This window comes from Cetorhinus maximus, unplaced genomic scaffold, assembly GCF_964194155.1.
Source record: "Cetorhinus maximus unplaced genomic scaffold, sCetMax3.hap1.1 HAP1_SCAFFOLD_3215, whole genome shotgun sequence".
NCBI lineage: Eukaryota > Metazoa > Chordata > Chondrichthyes > Lamniformes > Cetorhinidae > Cetorhinus > Cetorhinus maximus.
The window spans coordinates 5,001-30,978 of record NW_027599136.1 but is presented as its reverse complement, the minus strand read 5'-3'; the positions used below and the strand labels follow the sequence as shown (position 1 = coordinate 30,978).

Here is a 25,978-nt window from a genome sequence, read left to right as displayed (position 1 = left end):
AGAGATGGGAGGGAGGGAGGGAGGGGGGAGGAAGAGAGATGGGAGAGAGAGGAGGGAAGAAGGGAGGGAGGGTCCCTGAATGATTGTAACGTGCGTCGTGGGAGGGGGTAACGGGCTGATCCGAGTGACAGATAGAGTGCCTGACCTCTGCCTCTCCTCCCCTCACTCTTCCAGGACCAGCTCCGAGCAACTGCAGACCTGCAGCCGTCTAGACAATGTCTGAGTCCGAGGCAGACACCGACATTGAGAGCAGGGACGATGGCGAGTCTGGTAGACAGCAGTCAGGCAGCGAGGATGACAGAGTGGACCAGGTGCTCGGAGCTGGGCGCCAGTGCGCTGCCTGTGTCAGCGCCTGTCGGTGCTGTGTGTCTGTCGACGCCTGTGCCTGCGTCTGTCGGCGCCTGAATGTCCGTCTGTGTTGGTGGCTGTGTGTGTTCGGGTGTTGGTGCGTCTGCCTCTGCCCCATGCCTGTGCCTGTGTCTTGCGGTGCCTGTGTCGGCGCCTGTGCCGGCGTCTGTCGGCGCCTGTGTCGGCGCTTGTGCCATGTGTCTGTCGGCGCTTGTGCCTGCGCCTGTCGGTGCCATGTGTCTGTCGGCGCCTGTGGCTGCCGGCGTGCCTGTGCGAGCGCCCGTGCCTGTGCGAGCGCCCGTGCCTGTGCGAGCGCCCGTGCCTGTGCGAGCGCCCCGTGCCTGTGCGAGCGCCTGTGACTTTGTGCGAGTGCCTGTGCGAGCGCCCGTGCCTGTGCGAGCGCCTGTGACTTTGTGCAAGTGCCTGTGCGAGCGCCTGTGACTTTGTGCGAGCGCCTGTGACTTTGTGCGAGTGCCTGTGCGAGCGCCTGTGACTTTGTGCGAGCGACTGTGACTTTGTGCGTGCGCCTGTGCCTGCGCAGGAACCTGTGCGAGTGTGGACCTGTTCCTGTGTGTGTGTTTGTTCAGGACCGCGCCTGTGCGGTGCAATGTCTCGCTGTGACTCTCTCATCGGCGAACCTCCCCTAGAAACGCGGGACCGCGATGGGTATTCGGGACATCCCCCTCTCCGCCCCCTGGATAATGGGGACATCCCCCTCTCCGCCCCCCCGGGTAATGGGGACATCCCCCCTCTCCGCCCCCTGGGTAATGGGGACATCCCCCCTCTCCGCCCACTGGGTAATGGGGACATCCCCCCTCTCCGCCCACTGGGTAATGGGGACAGCGCCCTCTCCGCCCCCTGGGTAATGGGGACATCCCCCTCTCCGCCCCCTGGGTAATGGGGACATCCCCCTCTCTGCCCCCTGGGAAATGGGGACACCCCCCTATCCGGCCCCCTGGGTAATGGGAACATCACCCTCTCCGGCCCCTGGGTAATGGGGACAGCGCCCTCTCCGCCCCCTGGGTAATGGGGACATCCCCCTCTCCGCCCCCTGGGTAATGGGGACATCCCCCTCTCTGCCCCCTGGGAAATGGGGACACCCCCCTATCCGGCCCCCTGGGTAATGGGAACATCACCCTCTCCGGCCCCCTGGGTAATGGGGACGTCCACCTCTCCACCCCCTGGGTAATGGGGACATCCCCCTCTCCGCCCCCTGGGTAATGGGGACATCCCCCTCTCCGGCCCCTGGGTAATGGGGACATCCCCATCTCCGCCCCCTGGGTAATGCGGACACCCCCCTCTCCGGCCCCCTGGGTAATGGGGACGTCCACCTCTCCGCCCCCATGGGTAATGGGGACATCCCCCTCTCCGGCCCCTGGGTAATGGGGACTTACCCCTCTCCGGCCCCTGGGTAATGGGGACATCCCCATCTCCGCCCCCTGGGTAATGGGGACATCCCCCTCTCCTTCCCACTGGGTAATGGGGACATCCCCCTCTCCTTCCCACTGGGTAATGGGGACATCCCCCTCTCCATCCCCTGGGTAATGGGGACGTCCCCCTCTCCGCCCCCTGGGTAATGGGGACATCCCCCTCTCCGGCCCCCTGCGTAATGGGGACAGCCCCCTCTCCTTCCCACTGGGTAATGGGGACATCCCCCTCTCCGGCCCCCTGGGTAATGGGGACAGCCCCCTATCCACCCCCTGGGTAATGGGGACACCATTCACTACTCCCCAGGCTCACCTCTGACTCCCATTCCCTCCATTCAGCTCGAATGGCATCCCTTAACCATGGAGATCCTGTCGGAGAGCCTATCCCTACTCAGCAAAACGGGGAACGCACTCTCGCACGCCTACGTCCGTGTAGACTTGAAGGATCAGTGAGTATGCTGAGGGAGCGCTGCACTGTCGGAGGGTCAGTGCTGAGGGAGCGCCGCACAGTCAGAGGGTCAGTACTGAGGGAGAGCCGCACTGTCGGAGGGTCAGTGCTGAGGGAGAGCCTCACTGTCAGAGGGTCAGTGCTGAGGGAGAGCCGCACTGTCGGAGGGTCAGTACTGAGGGACAGCCGCACTGTCGGAGGGTCAGCGCTGAGGGAGAGCCGCACTGTCGGAGGGTCAGTGCTGAGGGAGTGCTGCACTGTCGGAGGGTCAGCGCTGAGGGAGAGCCGCACTGTCGGAGGGTCAGCGCTGAGGGAGAGCCGCACTGTCGGAGGGTCAGTGCTGAGGGAGAGCCGCACTGTCGGAGGGTCAGCGCTGAGGGAGCGCTGCACTGTCGGAGGGTCAGTGCTGAGGGAGCGCCGCACAGTCAGAGGGTCAGTACTGAGGGAGAGCCGCACTTTCGGAGGGTCAGTACTGAGGGAGAGCCGCACTGTCGGAGGGTCAGTGCTGAGGGAGAGCCGCACTGTCGGAGGGTCAGCGCTGAGGGAGCGCTGCACTGTCGAAGGGTCAGTACTGAGGGAGCGCCGCACTGTCGGAGGGTCAGTACTGAGGGAGAGCCGCACTGTCGGAGGGTCAGCGCTGAGGGAGCGCCGCACTGTCGGAGGGTCAGCGCTGAGGGAGAGCCGCACTGTCGGAGGGTCAGCGCTGAGGGAGAGCCGCACTGTCGGAGGGTCAGCGCTGAGGGAGCGCCGCACTGTCGGAGGGTCAGCGCTGAGGGAGCGCCGCACTGTCGAAGGGTCAGTACTGAGGGAGCGCCGCACTGTCGGAGGGTCAGTGCTGAGGGAGAGCCGCACTGTCGGAGGGTCAGCGCTGAGGGAGCGCCGCACTGTCGGAGGGTCAGCGCTGAGGGAGCGCCGCACTGTCGGAGGGTCAGTGCTGAGGGAGAGCCGCACTGTCGGAGGGTCAGCGCTGAGGGAGAGCCGCACTGTCGGAGGGTCAGCGCTGAGGGAGCGCCGCACTGTCGAAGGGTCAGTACTGAGTGAGCGCCGCACTGTCGGAGGGTCAGTGCTGAGGGAGAGCCGCACTGTCGGAGGGTCAGCGCTGAGGGAGCGCCGCACTGTCGGAGGGTCAGCGCTGAGGGAGCGCCGCACTGTCGGAGGGTCAGCGCTGAGGGAGCGCCGCACTGTCGGAGGGTCAGCGCTGAGGGAGCGCCGCACTGTCGGAGGGTCAGCGCTGAGGGAGCGCCGCACTGTCGGAGGGTCAGTGCTGAGGGAGCGCCGCACTGTCGGAGGGTCAGTGCTGAGGGAGCGCCGCACTGTCGGAGGGTCAGTGCTGAGGGAGCGCCGCACTGTGATATTTGAGAGGGGGGGAGAGTGAATAGTAAATATACCGCGTTGTACAGAGGGTGATATTCGAGGGGGGGGGGAATTATGATGTGACTGGATGCATTTGAAATGGATCAAACTTTCTCTCTCTCTCTATCACCATCCGTCTCCCCTCTCTTCCCCTGGCCCCTCTCCATTTGCCTCTCCATCTGTCTCTCTCTGTCTCTCTCCATCCCTCTCTCTCACTCTCTCCATCTCTCTCTCTCTCTGTCTCTCACTCTCTGTCTCACTCTCTGTCTCTCTCTGTCTCTCTGTCTCTCTCTCTGTCTCTCTCTCTGTCTCACTCTCTGTCTCACTCCCTGTCTCACTCCCTGTCTCACTCTCTGTCTCACTCTCTCTGTCTCTCTCTCTCTCTCTCTCTCTGTCTCTCCCTCTGTCTCTCTCTCTCTCTCTCTCTCTCACTCACTGTCTCCCTCTATCTCTCACGATTTGTCTCTTTCTCTCATTCTCTGTCCGCCTCACTCTCTATTTCTCTCTGTCTCTCTCTCTCTCTGTCTCTATCTCACACTCTGTCTCTCTCTCTCTCTGTCTCTCTCTCTCTCTCCCTCTCTCTCTATCTCTCTCTCTCACTCCCTGCGTCTCTCTCTGTCTCTCTCTGTCTCTCTCTCTCTGTCTCTCTCTCTCTGTCTCTCTCTCTCTCTGTCTCTCTCTCTGTCTCTCTCTCTGTCTCTCTCTCTGTCTCTCTCTCTGTCTCTCTCTCTCTGTCTCACTCTCTCTCTCTGTCTCTCTCTCTCTGTCTCTCTCTCTTTCTCTCTCTCTGTCTCTCTCTCTCTCTCACTCACTGTCTCCCTCCCTCTCTCTCACGATTTGTCTCTTTCTCTCATTCTCTGTCCCCCTCACTCTCTATTTCTCTCTGTCTCTCTCTCTCTCTGTCTCTCTCTCTGTCTCACTCTCTGTCTCACTCCCTGTCTCACTCCCTGTCTCACTCTCTGTCTCACTCTCTGTCTCACTCTCTCTGTCTCTCTCTCTCTCTCTCTCTCTGTCTCTCCCTCTGTCTCTCTCTCTCTCTCTCTCTCTCACTCACTGTCTCCCTCTATCTCTCACGATTTGTCTCTTTCTCTCATTCTCTGTCCGCCTCACTCTCTATTTCTCTCTGTCTCTCTCTCTCTCTGTCTCTATCTCACACTCTGTCTCTCTCTCTCTCTGTCTCTCTCTCTCTCTCCCTCTCTCTCTATCTCTCTCTCTCACTCCCTGCGTCTCTCTCTGTCTCTCTCTGTCTCTGTCTCTCTCTCTCTGTCTCTCTCTCTGTCTCTCTCTCTCTGTCTCTCTCTCTCTGTCTCACTCTCTCTCTCTGTCTCTCTCTCTCTGTCTCTCTCTCTTTCTCTCTCTCTGTCTCTCTCTCTCTCTCACTCACTGTCTCCCTCCCTCTCTCTCACGATTTGTCTCTTTCTCTCATTCTCTGTCCGCCTCACTCTCTATTTCTCTCTGTCTCTCTCTCTCTCTGTCTCTATCTCACACTCTGTCTCTCTCTGTCTCTCTCTCTGTCTCTCTCTCTGTCTCTCTCTCTGTCTCTGCCTCTGTCTCTCTCTCTGCCTCTCTCTCTGTCTCTCTCCGCCCCGGCCCCCTCACCCTCCTCTCCGCCTCAACCCCTTCCCCAGTGGGCTGACCGACATTAACGCCATCCGTCCGTTCATCCATCTGCGCTATGTGGACGTGTCGGCCAACTACCTGCAGGACATCTCCCCCCTGGCCAACCTCAGCCAGCTGTTGTGGCTGTGCGCGGACGAGAACTACCTGACCAGCGCCAGAATCGAGGAGATGCCCTTCCTGCAGGTCCTCAGCCTGGCCAAGAATCGGGTCAAGGACATGGAGGGAATTGACCACCCCCTTCTGGAAAAGCTAAACTTGTCAGGTAAGGCTGTACTCTGGAGATACAGCCCTCTCCCAAACTCCACAGGACCGTACCCCAGTGAGAGTCAGTGTGTGTGTGTGACCCGTACCCCAGTGATAGTCAGTGTGTGTGTGTGGGACCCGTACCCCAGTGAGAGTCAGTGTGTGTGTGTGGGACCCGTACCCCAGTGAGAGTCAGTGTGTGTGTGTGAGACCCGTGCCCCAGTGAGAGTCAGTGTGTGTGTGTGGGACCCGTACCCCAGTGAGAGTCAGTGTGTGTGTGTGAGACCCGTGCCCCAGTGAGAGTCAGTGTGTGTGTGGGACCCGTACCCCAGTGAGAGTCAGTGTGTGTGTGTGGGACCCGTACCCCAGTGAGAGTCAGTGTGTGTGTGTGGGACCCGTACCCCAGTGAGAGTCAGTATGTGTGTGTGGGACCCGTACCCCAGTGAGAGTCAGTGTGTGTGTGTGGGACTCGTACCCCAGTGAGAGTCAGTGTGTGTGTGTGGGACCCGTACCCCAGTGAGAGTCAGTGTGTGTGTGTGGGACCCGTATCCCAGTGAGAGTCAGTGTGTGTGGGACCCGTACCCCAGTGAGAGTCAGTGTGTGTGTGGGACCCGTACCCCAGTGAGAGTCAGTGTGTGTGTGTGGGACCCGTACCCCAGTGAGAGTCAGTGTGTGTGTGTGGGACCCGTATCCCAGTGAGAGTCAGTGTGTGTGGGACCCGTACGCCAGTGAGAGTCAGTGTGTGTGTGGGACCCGTACCCCAGTGAGAGTCAGTGTGTGTGTGTGGGACCCGTACCCCAGTGAGAGTCAGTGTGTGTGTGTGGGACCCGTATCCCAGTGAGAGTCAGTGTGTGTGGGACCCGTACCCCAGTGAGAGTCAGTGTGTGTGTGAGACCCGTACCCCAGTGAGAGTCAGTGTGTGTGTGGGACCCGTACCCCAGTGAGAGTCAGTGTGTGTGTGTGGGACCCATACCCCAGTGAGAGTCAGTGTGTGTGTGTGGGACCCGTACCCCAGTGAGAGTCAGTGTGTGTGTGTGGGACCCGTACCCCAGTGAGAGTAAGTGTGTGTGTGTGGGACCCGTACCCCAGTGAGAGTCAGTGTGTGTGTGTGGGACCCGTACCCCAGTGAGAGTCAGTGTGTGTGTGTGGGACCCGTACCCCAGTGATAGTCAGTGTGGGTGTGTGTGAGGGACCCGCACTCCAGTGAGAGTCAGTGTGTGTGTGTGGGACCCGTACCCCAGTGCGAGTCAGTGTGTGTGTGTGTGTGGGACCCGTACCCCAGTGAGAGTCAGTGTGTGTGTGGGACCCATACCCCAGTGAGAGTCAGTGTGTGTGGGTGGGACCCATACCCCAGTGAGAGTCAGTGTGTGTGTGTGTGGGACCCGTACCCCAGTGAGAGTCAGTGTGTGGGTGAGACCCGTACCCCAGTGAGAGTCAGTGTGTGTGGGTGGGACCCGTACCCCAGTGAGAGTCAGTGTGTGTGTGGGACCCGTACCCCAGTGAGAGTCAGTGTGTGTGTGGGACCCGTACCCCAGTGAGAGTCAGTGTGTGTCTGAGACCCGTACCCCAGTGAGAGTCAGTGTGTGTGTGTGAGACCCGTACCCCAGTGCGAGTCAGTGTGTGTGTGTGGGACCCGTACCCCAGTGCGAGTCAGTGTGTGTGTGGGACCTGTAACCCAGTGAGAGTCAGTGTGTATGTGGGGCCCGTACCCCAGTGAGAGTCAGTGTGTGTGTGTGGGACCCGTACCCCAGTGAGAGTCAGTGTGTGTGTGTGGGACCCGTACCCCAGTGAGAGTCAGTGTGTGTGTGGGACCCATACCCCAGTGAGAGTCAGTGTGTGTGGGTGGGACCCGTAACCCAGTGACAGTCAGTGTGTGTGTGGGACCCATACCCCAGTGAGAGTCAGTGTGTGTGGGTGGGACCCGTACCCCACTGAGAGTCAGTGTGTGAGTGTGTGGGACCCGTACCCCAGTGAGAGTCAGTGTGTGTGTGTGGGACCCGTTCCCCATTGAGAGTCAGTGTGTGTGTGTGGGACCCATACCCCAGTGAGAGTCAGTGTGTGTGGGTGGGACCCGTACCCCAGTGAGAGTCAGTGTGTGTGGGTGAGACCCGTACCCCAGTGAGAGTCAGTGTGTGTGGGTGGGACCCGTACCCCAGTGAGAGCCAGTGTGTGTGGGTGGGACCCGTACCCCAGTGAGAGTCAGTGTGTGTGTGTGTGGGACCCGTACCCCAGTGCGAGTCAGTGTGTGTGGGACCCGTACCCCAGTGCGAGTCAGTGTGTGTGGGACCCGCACCCCTGTGAGAGTCAGTGTGTGTGTGGGACCCCTACCCCAGTGAGAGTCAGTGTGTGTGTGGGACCCGTACCCCAGTGAGAGTCAGTGTGTGTGTGTGGGACCCCTACCCCAGTGAGAGTCAGTGAGTGTGTGGGACCCGTACCCCAGTGAGAGTCAGTGTGTGTGTGTGGGACCCATACCCCAGTGACAGTCAGTGTGTGTGTGTGTAGGACCCCTACCCCAGTGAGAGTCAGTGTGTGTGGGGGACCCGTACCCCAGTGAGAGTCAGTGTGTGTGTGTGGGACCCGTACCCCCGTGAGAGTCAGTTTTTGTGTGGGACCCGTACCCCATTGAGAGTCAGTGTGTGTGTGGGACCCGTACCCCAGTGAGAGTCAGTGTGTGTGTGGGACCCGTACCCCCGTGAGAGTCAGTGTGTGTGTGTGGGACCCGTACCCCAGTGAGAGTCAGTGTGTGTGGGACCCGCACCCCAGAGAGAGTCAGTGTGTGTGTGGGACCCGTACCCCAGAGAGAGTCAGTGTGTGTGTGGGACCCGTACCCCAGTGAGAGTCAGTGTGTGTGTGTGGGTCCCATACCCCAGTGAGAGTCAGTGCGTGTGTGTGTCCCGTACCCCCGTGAGAGTCAGTTTTTCTGTGGGACCCGTACCCCAGTGAGAGTCAGTGTGTGTGTGTGGGACCCGTACCCCAGTGAGAGTCAGTGTGTGCGTGTGGGACCCGTACCCCAGTGAGAGTCAGTGTGTGTGTGTGGGACCTGTACCCCAGTGAGAGTCAGTGTGTGTGTGAGGGACCCATAACCCAGTGAGAGTCAGTGTGTGTGTGTGTGGGACCCGTATCCCAGTGAGAGTCAGTGTGTGTGTGGGTACCGTACCCCAGTGAGAGTCAGTGTGTGTGGGTCCCATACCCCAGTGAGAGTCAGTGTGTGTGGGACCCGTACCCCAGTGAGAGTCAGTGTGTGTGTGTGGGTCCCATACCCCAGTGAGAGTCAGTGTGTGTGGGACCCGTACCCCAGTGAGAGTCAGTGTGTGTGTGGGACCCGTACCCCAGTGAGAGTCAGTGAGTGTGTGTGGGACCCGTACCCCAGTGAGAGTCAGTGAGTGTGTGTGGGACCCGTACCCCAGTGAGAGTCAGTGTGTGTGGGACCCGTACCCCAGTGAGAGTCAGTGTGTGTGTGTGGGACCCGTACCCCAGTGAGAGTCAGTGTGTGTGTGTGGGACCCCTACCCCAGTGAGAGTCAGTGTGTGTGTGTGGGACCTGTACCCCAGTGAGAGTCAGTGTGTGTGTGTGTGGGACCCGTACCCCAGTGAGAGTCAGTGTGTGTGTGTGGGTCCCGTGCCCCAGTGAGAGTCAGTGTGTGTGTGTGGGACCCGTACCCCAGTGAGAGTCAGTGTGTTTGTAGGACCCATACCCCAGTGAGAGTCAATGTGTGTGTGTGGGACCCGTACCCCAGTGAGAGTCAATGTGTGTGTGTGGGACCCGTACGCCAGTGAGAGTCAGTGTGTGGGTGAGACCCGTACCCCAATGAGAGTCAGTGTGTGTGTGTGGGACCCGTACCCCAGTGAGAGTCAGTGTGTGTGTGTGTGTGTGTGTGACCCGTATCCCAGTGAGAGTCAGTGTGTGTGTGTGGGACCCGTACCCCAGTGAGAGTCAGTGTGTGTGTGTGTGGGACCCGTACCCCCGTGAGAGTCAGTGTGTCTGTGTGGGACACATAACCCAGTGAGAGTCAGTGTGTGTGTGTGGGACCCGTATCCCAGTGAGAGTCAGTGTGTGTGTGGGACCCGTACCCCAGTGAGAGTCAGTGTGTGTGTGGGTCCCATACCCCAGTGAGAGTCAGTGTGTGTGTGTGTGGGACCCGTACCCCCGTGAGAGTCAGTGTGTGTGTGTGGGACCCATAACCCAGTGAGAGTCAGTGTGTGTGTGGGACCCGTACCCCAGTGAGAGTCAGTGTGTGTGTGGGTCCCATACCCCAGTGAGAGTCAGTGTGTGTGTGACCCGTACCCCAGTGAGAGTCAGTGTGTGTGTGGGACCCGTACCCCAGTGAGAGTCAGTGTGTGTGTGGGACCCGTACCCCAGTGAGAGTCAGTGAGTGTGTGTGGGACCCGTACCCCAGTGAGAGTCAGTGAGTGTGTGTGGGACCCGTACCTCAGTGAGAGTCAGTGTGTGTGTGGGACCCGTACCCCAGTGCGAGTCAGTGTGTGTGTGGGACCCGTACCCCAGTGCGAGTCAGTGTGTGTGGGACCCGTACCCCTGTGAGAGTCAGTGTGTGTGTGGGACCCCTACCCCAGTGAGAGTCAGTGTGTGTGTGTGGGACCTGTACCCCAGTGAGAGTCAGTGTGTGTGAGACCCGTACCCCAGTGAGAGTCAGTGTGTGTGTGTGTGTGTGTGTGTGGGACCCCTACCCCAGTGAGAGTCAGTGTGTGTGGGACCCGTACCCCAGTGAGAGTCAGTGAGTGTGTGGGACCCGTACCCCAGTGAGAGTCAGTGTGTGTGTGTGGGACCCGTACCCCAGTGACAGTCAGTGTGTGTGTGGGACCCGTACCCCAGTGAGAGTCAGTGTGTGTGTGGGACCTGTACCCCCGTGAGAGTCAGTGTGTGTGTGTGGGACCCGTACCCTAGTGAGAGTCAGTGTGTGTGGGACCCGTACCCCATTGAGAGTCAGTGTGTGTGGGTCCCGTACCCCAGTGAGAGTCAGTGTGTGTGGGACCCGTACCCCCGTGAGAGTCAGTTTTTGTGTGGGACCCGTACCCCATTGAGAGTCAGTGTGTGTTGGGACCCGTACCCCAGTGAGAGTCAGTGTGTGTGTGGGACCCGTACCCCAGTGAGAGTCAGTGTGTGTGTGTGTGGGACCCGCACCCCAGAGAGAGTCAGTGTGTGTGTGGGACCCGTACCCCCGTGAGAGTCAGTGTGTGTGTGGGACCCGCACCCCAGAGAGAGTCAGTGTGTGTGTGGGACCCGTACCCCAGTGAGAGTCAGTGTGTGTGTGTGGGTCCCATACCCCAGTGAGAGTCAGTGTGTGTAGGACCCGTACCCCAGTGAGAGACAGTGTGTGTTTGTGTGTGTGTGGGACCCGTACCCCAGTGAGAGTCAGTGTGTGTGGGACCCGTACCCCAGTGAGAGTCAGTGTGTGTGTGCGGGACCCGTACCCCAGTGAGAGTCAGTGCGTGTGTGTGTCCCGTACCCCAGTGAGAGTCAGTGTGTGTGTGGGACCCGTACCCCCGTGAGAGTCAGTTTTTGTGTGGGACCCGTACCCCAGTGAGAGTCAGTGTGTGTGTGTGGGACCCGTACCCCAGTGAGAGTCAGTGTGTGTGTGTGTGGGTCCCATACCCCAGTGAGAGTCAGTGTGTGTGGGACCCGTACCCCAGTGAGAGGCAGTGTGTGTGTGTGGGACCCGTACCCCAGTGAGAGTCAGTGAGTGTGTGTGGGACCTGTACCCCAGTGAGAGTCAGTGAGTGTGTGTGGGACCCGTACCCCAGTGAGGGTCAGTGTGTGTTTGGGACACGTACCCCAGTGAGAGTCAGTGTGTGTGGGATCCGTACCCCAGTGAGAGTCAGTGTGTGTGGGATCCGTACCCCAGTGAGAGTCAGTGTGTGTGGGACCCGTACCCCTGTGAGAGTCAGTGTGTGTGTGGGACCCCTACCCCAGTGAGAGTCAGTGTGTGTGTGTGGGACCTATACCCCAGTGAGAGTCAGTGTGTGTGTGTGTGGGACCCGTACCCCAGTGAGAGTCAGTGTGTGTGTGTGTGTGACCCGTATCCCAGTGAGAGTCAGTGTGTGTGTGGGACCCGTACCCCAGTGAGAGTCAGTGTGTGTGTGTGGGACCCGTACCCAAGTGAGAGTCAGTGTGTGTGGGACCCGTACCCCAGTGAGAGTCAGTGTGTGTGGGACCCGTACCCAAGTGAGAGTCAGTGTGTGTGTGCGGGACCCGTACCCCTGTGAGAGTCAGTGCGTGTGTGTGTGGGACCCGTACCCCAGTGAGAGTCAGTGTGTGTGTGTGTCCCGTACCCCAGTGAGAGTCAGTGTGTGTGTGGGACCCGTACCCCCGTGAGAGTCAGTTTTTGTGTGGGACCCGTACCCCATTGAGAGTCAGTGTGTGTGTGTGGGACCCGTACCCCAGTGAGAGTCAGTGTGTGTGTGTGGGACCCGTACCCCCGTGAGAGTCAGTGTGTGTGTGTGGGACACATAACCCAGTGAGAGTCAGTGTGTGTGTGTGTGGGACCCGTATCCCAGTGAGAGTCAGTGTGTGTGTGGGACCCGTACCCCAGTAAGAGTCAGTGTGTGTGTGGGTCCCGTACCCCAGTGAGAGTCAGTGTGTGTGTGTGTGGGACCCGTACCCCCGTGAGAGTCAGTGTGTGTGTGTGGGACCCATAACCCAGTGAGAGTCAGTGTGTGTGTGGGACCCGTACCCCAGTGAGAGTCAGTGTGTGTGTGGGTCCCATACCCCAGTGAGAGTCAGTGAGTGTGGGACCCGTACCCCAGTGAGAGTCATTTTGTGTGTGGGACCCGTACCCCATTGAGAGTCAGTGTGTGTGTGGGACCCGTACGCCAGTGAGAGTCAGTGTGTGTGTGTGGGACCCGTACCCCAGTGAGAGTCAGTGTGTGTGTGTGGGTCCCATACCCCAGTGAGAGTCAGTGTGTGTAGGACCCGTACCCCAGTGAGAGTCAGTGTGTGTGTGTGGGACCCGTACCCCAGTGAGAGTCAGTGTGTGTGGGACCCGTACCCCAGTGAGAGTCAGTGTGTGTGTGGGACCCTTACCCCAGTGAGAGTCAGTGTGTGTGTGCGGGACCCGTACCCCAGTGAGAGTCAGTGCGTGTGTGTGTCCCGTACCCCAGTGAGAGTCAGTGTGTGTGTGGGACCCGTACCCCCGTGAGAGTCAGTTTTTGTGTGGGACCCGTACCCCAGTGAGAGTCAGTGTGTGCGTGTGGGACCCGTACCCCAGTGAGAGTCAGTGTGTGTGTGTGGGACCTGTACCCCAGTGAGAGTCAGTGTGTGTGTGTGGGACCCATAACCCAGTGAGAGTCAGTGTGTGTGGTGTGTGGGACCCGTATCCCAGTGAGAGTCAGTGTGTGTGTGGGACCCGTACCCCAGTGAGAGTCAGTGTGTGTGTGGGACCCGTACCCCAGTGAGAGTCAGTGTGTGTGTGTGGGTCCCATACCCCAGTGAGAGTCAGTGTGTGTGTGTGGGTCCCATACCCCAGTGAGAGTCAGTGTGTGTGGGACCCGTACCCCAGTGAGAGTCAGTGTGTGTGTGTGGGTCCCATACCCCAGTGAGAGTCAGTGTGTGTGGGACCTGTACCCCAGTGAGAGTCAGTGTGTGTGTGTGGGACCCGTATCCCAGTGAGAGTCAGTGAGTGTGTGTGGGACCCGTACCCCAGTGAGAGTCAGTGAGTGTGTGTGGGACCCGTACCCCAGTGAGAGTCAGTGTGTGTTTGGGACCCGTACCCCAGTGAGAGTCAGTGTGTGTGGGATCCGTACCCCAGTGAGAGTCAGTGTGTGTGGGACCCGTACCCCTGTGAGAGTCAGTGTGTGTGTGGGACCCCTACCCCAGTGAGAGTCAGTGTGTGTGTGTGGGACCTGTACCCCAGTGAGAGTCAGTGTGTGTGTGTGTGGGACCCGTACCCCAGTGAGAGTCAGTGTGTGTGTGTGGGTCCCGTGCCCCAGTGAGAGTCAGTGTGTGTGTGTGGGACCCGTACCCCAGTGAGAGTCAGTGTGTTTGTAGGACCCATACCCCAGTGAGAGTCAATGTGTGTGTGTGGGACCCGTACCCCAGTGAGAGTCAATGTGTGTGTGTGGGACCCGTACCCCAATGAGAGTCAGTGTGTGTGTGTGGGACCCGTACCCCAGTGAGAGTCAGTGTGTGTGTGTGTGTGACCCGTACCCCAGTGAGAGTCAGTGTGTGTGTTGGACCCGTACCCCAGTGAGAGTCAGTGTGTGTGTGTGGGACCCGTACCCCAGTGAGAGTCAGTGTGTGTGTGGGACCCGTACCCCAGTGAGAGTCAGTGTGTGTGTGCGGGACCCGTACCCCAGTGAGAGTCAGTGCGTGTGTGTGTGGGACCCGTACCCCAGTGAGAGTCAGTGTGTGTGTGTGTCCCGTACCCCAGTGAGAGTCAGTGTGTGTGTGGGACCCGTACCCCCGTGAGAGTCAGTTTTTGTGTGGGACCCGTACCCCATTGAGAGTCAGTGTGTGTGTGTGGGACCCGTACCCCAGTGAGAGTCAGTGTGTGTGTGTGGGACCCGTACCCCCGTGAGAGCCAGTGTGTGTGTGGGGGACACATAACCCAGTGAGAGTCAGTGTGTGTGTGTGTGGGACCCGTATCCCAGTGAGAGTCAGTGTGTGTGTGGGACCCGTACCCCAGTGAGAGTCAGTGTGTGTGTGGGTCCCGTACCCCAGTGAGAGTCAGTGTGTGTGTGTGTGGGACCCGTACCCCCGTGAGAGTCAGTGTGTGTGTGTGGGACCCATAACCCAGTGAGAGTCAGTGTGTGTGTGGGACCCGTACCCCAGTGAGAGTCAGTGTGTGTGTGGGTCCCATACCCCAGTGAGAGTCGGTGTGTGTGGTACCCGTACCCCAGTGAGAGTCAGTGTGTGTGTGGGACCCGTACCCCAGTGAGAGTCAGTGTGTGTGTGGGACCCGTACCCCATTGAGAGTCAGTGAGTGTGTGTGGGACCCGTACCCCAGTGAGAGTCAGTGAGTGTGTGTGGGACCCGTACCTCAGTGAGAGTCAGTGTGTGTTTGGGACCCGTACCCCAGTGAGAGTCAGTGTGTGTGTGGGACCCGATCCCTGGTGAGAGTCAGTGTGTGTGTGGGACCCGTACCCCAGTGAGAGTCAGTGTGTGTGTGGGACCCGTACCCCAGTGAGAGTCAGTGTGTGTGTGTGACCCGTACCCCAGTGAGAGTCAGTGTGTGTGGGACCCGTACCCCAGTGCGAGTCAGTGTGTGTGGGACCCGTACCCCAGTGAGAGTCAGTGTGTGTGGGACCCATACCCCAGTGAGAGTCAGTCTGTGTGTGGAACCCGTACCCCAGTGAGAGTCAGTGTGTGTGTGGGACCCATACCCCAGTGATAGTCAGTGTGTGTGTGTGGGATCCACACTCCAGTGAGAGTCAGTGTGTGTGTGGGACCCGTACCCCAGTGCGAGTCAGTGTGTGTGTGGGTCCCGTACCCCAGTGAGATTCAGTGTGTGTGTGAGACCCGTACCCCAGTCAGACTGAGTGTGTGTGTGGGACCCGTACCACAGTGAGAGTCAGTGTGTGTGTGGGACCCGTAACCCAGTGAGAGTCAGTGTGTGTGTGGGACCCGTACCCCAGTGAGAGTCAGTGTGTGTGTGTGTGGGACCCGCACCCCAGAGAGAGTCAGTGTGTGTGTGGGACCCGTACCCCCGTGAGAGTCAGTGTGTGTGTGGGACCCGCACCCCAGAGAGAGTCAGTGTGTGTGTGGGACCCGTACCCCAGTGAGAGTCAGTGTGTGTGTGTGGGTCCCATACCCCAGTGAGAGTCAGTGTGTGTAGGACCCGTACCCCAGTGAGAGACAGTGTGTGTTTGTGTGTGTGTGGGACCCGTACCCCAGTGAGAGTCAGTGTGTGTGGGACCCGTACCCCAGTGAGAGTCAGTGTGTGTGTGCGGGACCCGTACCCCAGTGAGAGTCAGTGCGTGTGTGTGTCCCGTACCCCAGTGAGAGTCAGTGTGTGTGTGGGACCCGTACCCCCGTGAGAGTCAGTTTTTGTGTGGGACCCGTACCCCAGTGAGAGTCAGTGTGTGTGTGTGGGACCCGTACCCCAGTGAGAGTCAGTGTGTGTGTGTGTGGGTCCCATACCCCAGTGAGAGTCAGTGTGTGTGGGACCCGTACCCCAGTGAGAGGCAGTGTGTGTGTGTGGGACCCGTACCCCAGTGAGAGTCAGTGAGTGTGTGTGGGACCCGTACCCCAGTGAGAGTCAGTGAGTGTGTGTGGGACCCGTACCCCAGTGAGGGTCAGTGTGTGTTTGGGACACGTACCCCAGTGAGAGTCAGTGTGTGTGGGATCCGTACCCCAGTGAGAGTCAGTGTGTGTGGGATCCGTACCCCAGTGAGAGTCAGTGTGTGTGGGACCCGTACCCCTGTGAGAGTCAGTGTGTGTGTGGGACCCCTACCCCAGTGAGAGTCAGTGTGTGTGTGTGGGACCTATACCCCAGTGAGAGTCAGTGTGTGTGTGTGTGTGGGACCCGTACCCCAGTGAGAGTCAGTGTGTGTGTGTGTGTGACCCGTATCCCAGTGAGAGTCAGTGTGTGTGTGGGACCCGTACCCCAGTGAGAGTCAGTGTGTGTGTGTGGGACCCGTACCCCAGTGAGAGTCAGTGTGTGTGGGACCCGTACCCAAGTGAGAGTCAGTGTGTGTGGGACCCGTACCCCAGTGAGAGTCAGTGTGTGTGGGACCCGTACCCAAGTGAGAGTCAGTGTGTGTGTGCGGGACCCGTACCCCTGTGAGAGTCAGTGCGTGTGTGTGTGGGACCCGTACCCCAGTGAGAGTCAGTGTGTGTGTGTGTCCCGTACCCCAGTGAGAGTCAGTGTGTGTGTGGGACCCGTACCCCCGTGAGAGTCAGTTTTTGTGTGGGACCCGTACCCCATTGAGAGTCAGTGTGTGTGTGTGGGACCCGTACCCCAGTGAGAGTCAGTGTGTGTGTGTGGGACCCGTACCCCCGTGAGAGTCAGTGTGTGTGTGTGGGACACATAACCCAGTGAGAGTCAGTGTGTGTGTGTGTGGGACCCGTATCCCAGTGAGAGTCAGTGTGTGTGTGGGACCCGTACCCCAGTAAGAGTCAGTGTGTGTGTGGGTCCCGTACCCCAGTGAGAGTCAGTGTGTGTGTGTGTGGGACCCGTACCCCCGTGAGAGTCAGTGTGTGTGTGTGGGACCCATAACCCAGTGAGAGTCAGTGTGTGTGTGGGACCCGTACCCCAGTGAGAGTCAGTGTGTGTGTGGGTCCCATACCCCAGTGAGAGTCAGTGAGTGTGGGACCCGTACCCCAGTGAGAGTCATTTTGTGTGTGGGACCCGTACCCCATTGAGAGTCAGTGTGTGTGTGGGACCCGTACGCCAGTGAGAGTCAGTGTGTGTGTGTGGGACCCGTACCCCAGTGAGAGTCAGTGTGTGTGTGTGGGTCCCATACCCCAGTGAGAGTCAGTGTGTGTAGGACCCGTACCCCAGTGAGAGTCAGTGTGTGTGTGTGGGACCCGTACCCCAGTGAGAGTCAGTGTGTGTGGGACCCGTACCCCAGTGAGAGTCAGTGTGTGTGTGGGACCCTTACCCCAGTGAGAGTCAGTGTGTGTGTGCGGGACCCGTACCCCAGTGAGAGTCAGTGCGTGTGTGTGTCCCGTACCCCAGTGAGAGTCAGTGTGTGTGTGGGACCCGTACCCCCGTGAGAGTCAGTTTTTGTGTGGGACCCGTACCCCAGTGAGAGACAGTGTGTGTTTGTGTGTGTGTGGGACCCGTACCCCAGTGAGAGTCAGTGTGTGTGGGACCCGTACCTCAGTGAGAGTCAGTGTGTGTTTGGGACCCGTACCCCAGTGAGAGTCAGTGTGTGTGTGGGACCCGATCCCTGGTGAGAGTCAGTGTGTGTGTGGGACCCGTACCCCAGTGAGAGTCAGTGTGTGTGTGGGACCCGTACCCCAGTGAGAGTCAGTGTGTGTGGGACCCGTACCCCAGTGAGAGTCAGTGTGTGTGTGTGACCCGTACCCCAGTGAGAGTCAGTGTGTGTGGGACCCGTACCCCAGTGCGAGTCAGTGTGTGTGGGACCCGTACCCCAGTGAGAGTCAGTGTGTGTGGGACCCATACCCCAGTGAGAGTCAGTCTGTGTGTGGGACCCGTACCCCAGTGAGAGTCAGTGTGTGTGTGGGACCCATACCCCAGTGATAGTCAGTGTGTGTGTGTGGGACCCACACTCCAGTGAGAGTCAGTGTGTGTGTGGGACCCGTACCCCAGTGCGAGTCAGTGTGTGTGTGGGTCCCGTACCCCAGTGAGATTCAGTGTGTGTGTGAGACCCGTACCACAGTGAGAGTCAGTGTGTGTGTGGGACCCGTAACCCAGTGAGAGTCAGTGTGTGTGTGGGACCCGTACCCCCGTGAGAGTCAGTGTGTTTGGGACCCGTACCCCAGTGAGAGTCAGTGTGTGTGTGGGACCCGTACCCCAGTGAGAGTCAGTTTGTGTGTGTGGGACCCGTACCCCAGTGAGAGTCAGTGTGTGTGTGTGCGACCCGTACCCCAGTGAGAGTCAGTGTGTGTGAGATCCGTACCCCAGTGAGAGTCAGTGTGTGTTTGTGCGACCCGTACCCCAGTGAGAGTCAGTGTGTGTGTGTGGGACCCGTACCCCAGTGAGAGTCAGTGTGTGTGTGGGACCTTTACCCCAGTGAGAGTCAGTGTGTGTGTGTGGGACCCGTACCCCAGTGAGAGTCAGTGTGTGTGTGTGGGACCCGTACCCCATTGAGAGTCAGTGTGTGTGTGGGACCCGTACCCCATTGAGAGTCAGTGTGTGTGTGTGGGACCCGTACCCCAGTGAGAGTCAGTGTGTGTGTGGGACCCGTACCCCATTGAGAGTCAGTGTGTGTGTGTGGGACCCGCACCCCAGTGAGAGTCAGTGTGTGTGTGTGGGACCTGTACCCCAGTGAGAGTCAGTGTGTGTGTGTGTGGGACCCGTACCCCAGTGAGAGTCAGTGTGTGTGTGGGACCCGTACCCCAGTGAGAGTCAGTGTGTGTGTGTGGGACCCGTACCCCAGTGAGAGTCAGTGAGTGTGTGAGACCCGTACCCCAGTGAGAGTCAGTGTGTGTATGTGTGACCCGTACCCCAGTGATAGTCAGTGTGTGTGCGTTTGGGACCCGTACCCCAGTGAGAGTCAGTGTGTGTGGGACCCGTGCACCAGTGAGAGTCAGTGTGTGTGTGTGGGACCCGTACCCCAGTGAGAGTCAATGTGTGTGTGTGGGACCCGTACCCCAGTGAGAGTCCGTGTGTGTGTGTGGGTCCCGTACCCCAGTGAGAGTCAGAGTGTGTGTGTGGGACCCGTACCCCAGTGAGATTCAGTGTGTGTGTGGGACCTTTACCCCAGTGAGAGTCAGTGTGTGTGTGTGGGTCCCATACCCCAGTGAGAGTCAGTGTGTGTAGGACCCGTACCCCAGTGAGAGACAGTGTGTGTTTGTGTGTGTGTGGGACCCGTACCCCAGTGAGAGTCAGTGTGTGTGGGACCCGTACCCCAGTGAGAGTCAGTGTGTGTGTGGGACCCGTACCCCAGTGAGAGTCAGTGTGTGTGTGCGGGACCCGTACCCCAGTGAGAGTCAGTGCGTGTGTGTGTCCCGTACCCCAGTGAGAGTCAGTGTGTGTGTGGGACCCGTACCCCCGTGAGAGTCAGTTTTTGTGTGGGACCCGTACCCCAGTGAGAGTCAGTGTGTGCGTGTGGGACCCGTACCCCAGTGAGAGTCAGTGTGTGTGTGTGGGACCTGTACCCCAGTGAGAGTCAGTGTGTGTGTGTGGGACCCATAACCCAGTGAGAGTCAGTGTGTGTGTGTGTGGGACCCGTATCCCAGTGAGAGTCAGTGTGTGTGTGGGACCCGTACCCCAGTAAGAGTCAGTGTGTGTGTGGGACCCGTACCCCAGTGAGAGTCAGTGTGTGTGTGTGGGTCCCATACCCCAGTGAGAGTCAGTGTGTGTGTGTGGGTCCCATACCCCATTGAGAGTCAGTGTGTGTGGGACCCGTACCCCAGTGAGAGTCAGTGTGTGTGTGTGGGTCCCATACCCCAGTGAGAGTCAGTGTGTGTGGGACCCGTACCCCAGTGAGAGTCAGTGTGTGTGTGTGGGACCCGTACCCCAGTGAGAGTCAGTGAGTGTGTGTGGGACCCGTACCCCAGTGAGAGTCAGTGAGTGTGTGTGGGACCCGTACCCCAGTGAGAGTCAGTGTGTGTTTGGGACCCGTACCCCAGTGAGAGTCAGTGTGTGTGTGGGATCCGTACCCCAGTGAGAGTCATTGTGTGTGGGACCCGTACCCCTGTGAGAGTCAGACTGTGTGTGGGACCCCTACCCCAGTGAGAGTCAGTGTGTGTGGGACCCGTACCCCCGTGAGAGTCAGTTTTTGTGTGGGACCCGTACCCCATTGAGAGTCAGTGTGTGTGTGTGGGACCCGTACCCCAGTGAGAGTCAGTGTGTGTGTGTGGGACCCGTACCCCCGTGAGAGTCAGTGTGTGTGTGTGGGACACATAACCCAGTGAGAGTCAGTGTGTGTGTGTGTGGGACCCGTATCCCAGTGAGAGTCAGTGTGTGTGTGGGACCCGTACCCCAGTGAGAGTCAGTGTGTGTGTGTGGGACCCGTACCCCAGTGAGAGTCAGTGTGTGTGTGGGACCCGTACCCCCGTGAGAGTCAGTGTGTGTGTGTGGGACACGTAACCCAGTGAGAGTCAGTGTGTGTGTGTGTGGGACCCGTATCCCAGTGAGAGTCAGTGTGTGTGTGGGTCCCGTACCCCAGTGAGAGTCAGTGTGTGTGTGTGTGGGACCCGTACCCCCGTGAGAGTCAGTGTGTGTGTGTGGGACCCATAACCTAGTGAGAGTCAGTGTGTGTGTGGGACCCGTACCCCAGTGAGAGTCAGTGTGTGTGTGGGTCCCATACCCCAGTGAGAGTAAGTGTGTGTGGTACCCGTACCCCAGTGAGAGTCAGTGTGTGTGTGGGACCCGTACCCCAGTGAGAGTCAGTGTGTGTGTGGGACCCGTACCCCAGTGAGAGTCAGTGAGTGTGTGTGGGACCCGTACCCCAGTGAGAGTCAGTGAGTGTGTGTGGGACCCGTACCTCAGTGAGAGTCAGTGTGTGTTTGGGACCCGTACCCCAGTGAGAGTCAGTGTGTGTGTGGGACCCGATCCCTGGTGAGCGTCAGTGTGTGTGTGGGACCCGTACCCCAGTGAGAGTCAGTGTGTGTTTGGGACCCGTACCCCAGTGAGAGTCAGTGTGTGTGTGGGACCCGTACCCCAGTGAGAGTCAGTGTGTGTGGGACCCGTACCCCAGTGCGAGTCAGTGTGTGTGGGACCCGTACCCCAGTGAGAGTCAGTGTGTGTGGGACCCATACCCCAGTGAGAGTCAGTGTGTGTGTGTGGGATCCGCACTCCAGTGAGAGTCAGTGTGTGTGTGGGACCCGTACCCCAGTGCGAGTCAGTGTGTGTGTGGGTCCCGTACCCCAGTGAGATTCAGTGTGTGTGTGAGACCCGTACCCCAGTGAGACTGAGTGTGTGTGTGGGACCCGTACCACAGTGAGAGTCAGTGTGTGTGTGGGACCCGTAACCCAGTGAGAGTCAGTCTGTGTGTGGGACCCGTACCTCCGTGAGAGTCAGTGTGTTTGGGACCCGTACCCCAGTGAGAGTCAGTGTGTGTGTGGGACCCGTACCCCAGTGAGAGTCAGTTTGTGTGTGTGGGACCCGTACCCCAGTGATAGTCAGTGTGTGTGTGTGCGACCCGTACCCCAGTGAGAGTCAGTGTGTGTGAGATCCGTACCCCAGTGAGAGTCAGTGTGTGTGGGACCCGTACCCCAGTGAGAGTCAGTGTGTGTTTGTGCGACCCGTACCCCAGTGAGAGTCAGTGTGTGTGTGTGGGACCCGTACCCCAGTGAGAGTCAGTGAGTGTGTGAGACCCGTACCCCAGTGAGAGTCAGTGTGTGTGTGTGGGACCCGTACCCCAGTGAGAGTCAGTGAGTGTGTGAGACCCGTACCCCAGTGAGAGTCAGTGTGTGTATGTATGACCCGTACCCCAGTGATAGTCAGTGTGTGTGCGTTTGGGACCCGTTCCCCAGTGAGAGTCAGTGTGTGTGGGACCCGTGCACCAGTGAGAGTCAGTGTGTGTGTGTGGGACCCGTACCCCAGTGAGAGTCAGTGTGTGTGTAGGACCCGTACCCCAGTGAGAGTCAATGTGTGTGTGTGGTACCCGTACCCCAGTGATAGTCATTGTGTGTGTGTGGGACCCGTACGCCAGTGAGAGTCAGTGTATGGGTGAGACCCGTACCCCAGTGAGAGTCAGTGTGTGTGGGACCCGTACCCCAGTGAGAGTCAGTGTGTGTGGGACCCGTACCCCAGTGATAGTCAGTGTGTGTGGCACCCGCACCCCAGTGAGAGTCAGTGTGTGTGTCGGACCCCTACCCCAGTGAGAGTCAGTGTGTGTGTGGGACCCGTACCCCAGTGAGAGTCAGTGATTGTGTGGGACCCGTACCCCAGTGAGAGACAGTGTGTTTTTGTTTGTGTGTGGGACCCGTACCCCAGTGAGTGTCAGTGTGTGTGCGGGACCCGTAACCCATTGAGAGTCAGTGTGTGTGTGTGGGACCCGTACCCCAGTGAGAGTCAGTGTGTGTAGGACCCGTACCCCAGTGAGAGACAGTGTGTGTTTGTGTGTGTGTGGGACCCGTACCCCAGTGAGTGTCAGTGTGTGTGCGGGACCCGTAACCCATTGAGAGTCAGTGTGTGTGTGTGGGACCCGTACCCCAGTGAGAGTCAGTGTGTGTGTAGGACCCGTACCCCAGTGAGAGTCAGTGTGTGTGTGCGGGACCCGTACCCCAGTGAGAGTCAGTGCGTGTGTGTGTGTGTCCCGTACTCCAGTGAGAGTCAGTGTGTGTGTGTGTCCCGTACCCCCGTGAGAGTCAGTGTGTGTGTGGGACCCGCACCCCAGAGAGGGTCAGTGTGTGTGTGTATGGGACCCGTACCCCAGTGAGAGTCAGTGTGTGTGTGTGGGACCCGTACCCCAGTGAGAGTCAGTGTGTGTGTGTGGGACCCGTACCCCAGTGAGAGTCAGTGTGTTTGTGTGGGACCCGTACCCCAGTGAGAGTCAATGTGTGTGTGTGGGACCCGTACCCCAGTGAGAGTCAGTGTGTGTGTGTGGGTCCCGTACCCCAGTGAGAGTCAGAGTGTGTGTGTGGGACCCGTTCCCCAGTGAGATTCAGTGTGTGTGTGGGACCTTTACCCCAGTGAGAGTCAGTGTGTGTGTGTGGGACCCAATCCCCAGTGAGAGTCAGTGTGTGTGTGTGTGGGACTCGTACCCCAGTGAGAGTCAGTGTGTGTGTGTGGGTCCCGTACCCCAGTGAGAGTCAGTGTATGTGTGTGGGACCCGTACCCCAGAGTGAGACACTGTGTGTGAGACCCGTACCCCAGTGAGAGTCAGTGTGTGTGTGGGACCCGTACCCCAGTGAGAGTCAGTGTGTGTGAGTGGGACCCGTACCCCAGTGAGAGTCAGTGTGTGTGTGTGGGACCCGTACCCCAGTGAGAGTCAGTGTGTGTGTGGGACCCGTACCCCAGTGAGAGTCAGTGTGTGTGTGTGGGACCCGTACCCCAGTGAGAGTCAGTGTGTGTGTGGGACCCGTACCCCATTGAGAGTCAGTGTGTGTGTGTGGGACCCGTACCCCAGTGAGAGTCAGTGTGTGTGTGGGACCCGTACCCCATTGAGAGTCAGTGTGTGTGTGTGGGACCCGCACCCCAGTGAGAGTCAGTGTGTGTGTGTGTGGGACCTGTACCCCAGTGAGAGTCAGTGTGTGTGTGTGTGGGACCCGTACCCCAGTGAGAGTCAGTGTGTGTGTGGGACCCGTACCCCAGTGAGAGTCAGTGTGTGTGTGTGGGACCCGTACCCCAGTGAGTATCAGTGTGTGTGTGTGTGGGCCCCCTACCCCAGTGAGAGTCAGTGTGTGTGTTGGACCCGTACCCCTGTGAGAGTCAGTGTGTGTGTTGGACCCGTACCCCAGTGAGAGTCAGTGTGTGTGTGTGGGTCCCGTACCCCAGTGAGAGTCAGGGCTCTCAACGGACTACGATCGTTGATTGTTTTCTGCACTATGTTCACCGCTCTGTCTGTCTTCCCCTTTCTCTCTCTTTCTCTCTCCCTCTCCGCTTAGGGAACTACATTAGTGAAATGTCCGGCCTGGACCCTTATAAATTGACTCAGCTGCACACGCTCGAGCTCCGAGGGAACCTACTGGAGACCACAGCAGGGCTCAACCTCCCCAACCTCAGGCACCTCTACCTGGTGAGTTAGACAGTCTCGGGAGCGGAGATGACCTTTCCCCTTTGGCTGTGGGGAGAGTGGGGTGGAGAGTGGGGGAGGCCGGCTCACCGAACATACCTGAGGCGGAGTTAGACGAGGGGTCGACGAGGGAGTCGAGGGTCCTGGAGGGCCTGGGGTGTGGTGGTGGGGCTGGGGGGGGTGGAGCGGAAGGACAGCTGAGGCAGAGGTTACAGGGCAGGGAGACTAACGGACCAAGATGTCCGGGAAGACAGGCGAAGGGAGTGAAAATCATGAGTGTTAAAGATACAAAGCATTGGTTTGGAGTACATGGGAATAGCGTCTGTTCTGGAAGCCAAATAGCAGAATAAAGGTCAGTACTGTCTGGATGCAAAATAGCAGAGCGTGTTAATAGCAGAATAAAGGTCAGCATTGTCTGCAAGCAAAATAGCAGAGTGTGTTAATAGCAGAATAAAGGTCAGCATTGTCTGGAAGCAAAATAGCAGAGCGTGTTAATAGCAGAATAATGGTCAGCACTGTCTAGAAGCAAAATAGCAGAGCGTGTTAATAGCAGAATAATGGTCAGCACTGTCTAGAAGCAAAATAGCAGAGCGTGTTAATAGCAGAATAATGGTCAGCACTGTCTAGAAGCAAAATAGCAGAGCGTGTTAATAGCAGAATAAAGGTCAGCTCGAGACGAGGAGAAGTTTCTTCCATCGGAGGGGTTGTGGACCTTAGGGAGCGCTCCACCCCAGCGAGGTTGAATCGCTGACTCCAGCCACACGGATAAGATCGGGAAATGTCGGGACCGTTTTCATTGGAGAGGGGCAGGTCGGGAGGAGATTCGATCGAGGCGCTCGAAATGGCGAGGGGCCCGGGACCAGAGTCGAAAATGGTGCGGAGACCAGTTCCCCGTTGGCGGAAGGAGCGAGGGGTGGTGGGGGGTGGGGGGAGGAGTAGCACGAGGTGAATCACTCCTTCGGAGTGCCAGCAAATGGCCTCATTCTGTGCTGTGACAGTTCTGCTGATTCCAACCGGGATCTGCGCAAAAGCGGAACGTGAAATGGAGAGAGAGAGAGACGTGCAGGACTCTTGAGGGACGGAGGGATCTGGGCGTCCTGGTACCTGAATCGCAAAGAAATGAATTCGCAGATGCAGCAAGCGACTGGGAAGGCAAATGGAGCGTTGGCCTTTCATTGCAAAGAGGGGAATGGAGCATAAAAGCCGGGAACCCTTGCCACAACTACACAGGGCCGTGGTGAGTCTGCAGCCAGAGTACTACATAGAGTTTTAGTCTCCTTACCCTTTATTTTTCCCCGTTCGTCCATGGGATGTGGGCGTTGCTGCCTAGGCCAGCACTTATTGCCCCATCCCTGATTGTCCCATCATTCAGACGGCACCTCAGAGTCGACCACATCGCTGTGGGTCTGGAATCCCTTTAGGAGGGATACACTCGGATCGGAGGCAGCTCGGAGAAGGTTCCCCCCGGGCTGATTCCTGGGACGAAGGTTGGGGGGTAGGGGGGTTTGTCTTACGAGGGAGAGGTTGAGCAGGTTGGGCCCTGTACCCGTCGGAGTTTGGAAGAATGAGGCGCCATCTTAATGAAACATATGAGATCCTGACGGTGGGGGGCCTTGACAGGGTGGGTGCTGAGAGAGATGTTTCCCCCCTTGTTTGGGGGGGGGAGGGATCTAGAACGAGGGGGTGGAGGGGGGGGCACAGTTTCGGAATGAGGGGCCTCCCGTTGAAGACGGAGACGAGGAGGGATTTCTCCACTCGGAGGGTGGTCAGGGCGGGCTCGAGGGGCCGAATGGCGGCTCCCGACACACCAGCTGTGCTCATGGCGAAGCTCGGAAAGGGGAGGCGCTGCTCAGTAAAGTGCTCGGTTACGACACCCGAACAGGCTGGGCATGTCCGAAGCGGTGCGTGGCGTGTAGGGTGGTGCCGAGGTGTGTCCCCTAGTGGGGGGGTTATCGGGGTGTCCAGCGCATCGGGTGTAACCCACCTCTTCCCCCGAACTCCCGCTCAGCCGCCAATGCCTCTTGTGTGTGCCACAGGCCGGTAACAACATTAGACGACTGGAGGGCCTGGAGGCGTTGACGGGGCTGCAGACCCTCCATCTCCGCGACAACCACCTCGAAACCCTGCGCGGATTCTCCGAGGCCATGACCTCGCTCCAGTACCTCAACGTCAGGTAGGCTCAGCACTGACCGTCCGACCGTGCGGCGCTCCCTCAGTACTGGCCCTCCGACAGTGCGGCTCTCCCTCAGCACTGACCCTCCGACAGTGTGGCG

The 25,978-nt window shown here is 58.9% G+C and overlaps 1 protein-coding gene across 1 annotated transcript in view; it reads left to right on the top strand.

Moving 5' to 3' along the window:
- The first annotated feature begins 215 nt into the window (after window positions 1-215).
- The window catches only part of LOC144677875 (leucine-rich repeat-containing protein 23-like), a 28,268-nt gene continuing 2,505 nt past the window's right edge, over window positions 216-25,978 (top strand). The window contains exons 1-5 of the mRNA XM_078537873.1: window positions 216-407; window positions 2,115-2,224; window positions 5,205-5,458; window positions 23,578-23,708; window positions 25,742-25,878. Of these exons, the coding sequence (XP_078393999.1) occupies window positions 216-407; window positions 2,115-2,224; window positions 5,205-5,458; window positions 23,578-23,708; window positions 25,742-25,878 (824 nt within the window). The remainder of the gene's footprint in view (window positions 408-2,114; window positions 2,225-5,204; window positions 5,459-23,577; window positions 23,709-25,741; window positions 25,879-25,978) is intronic.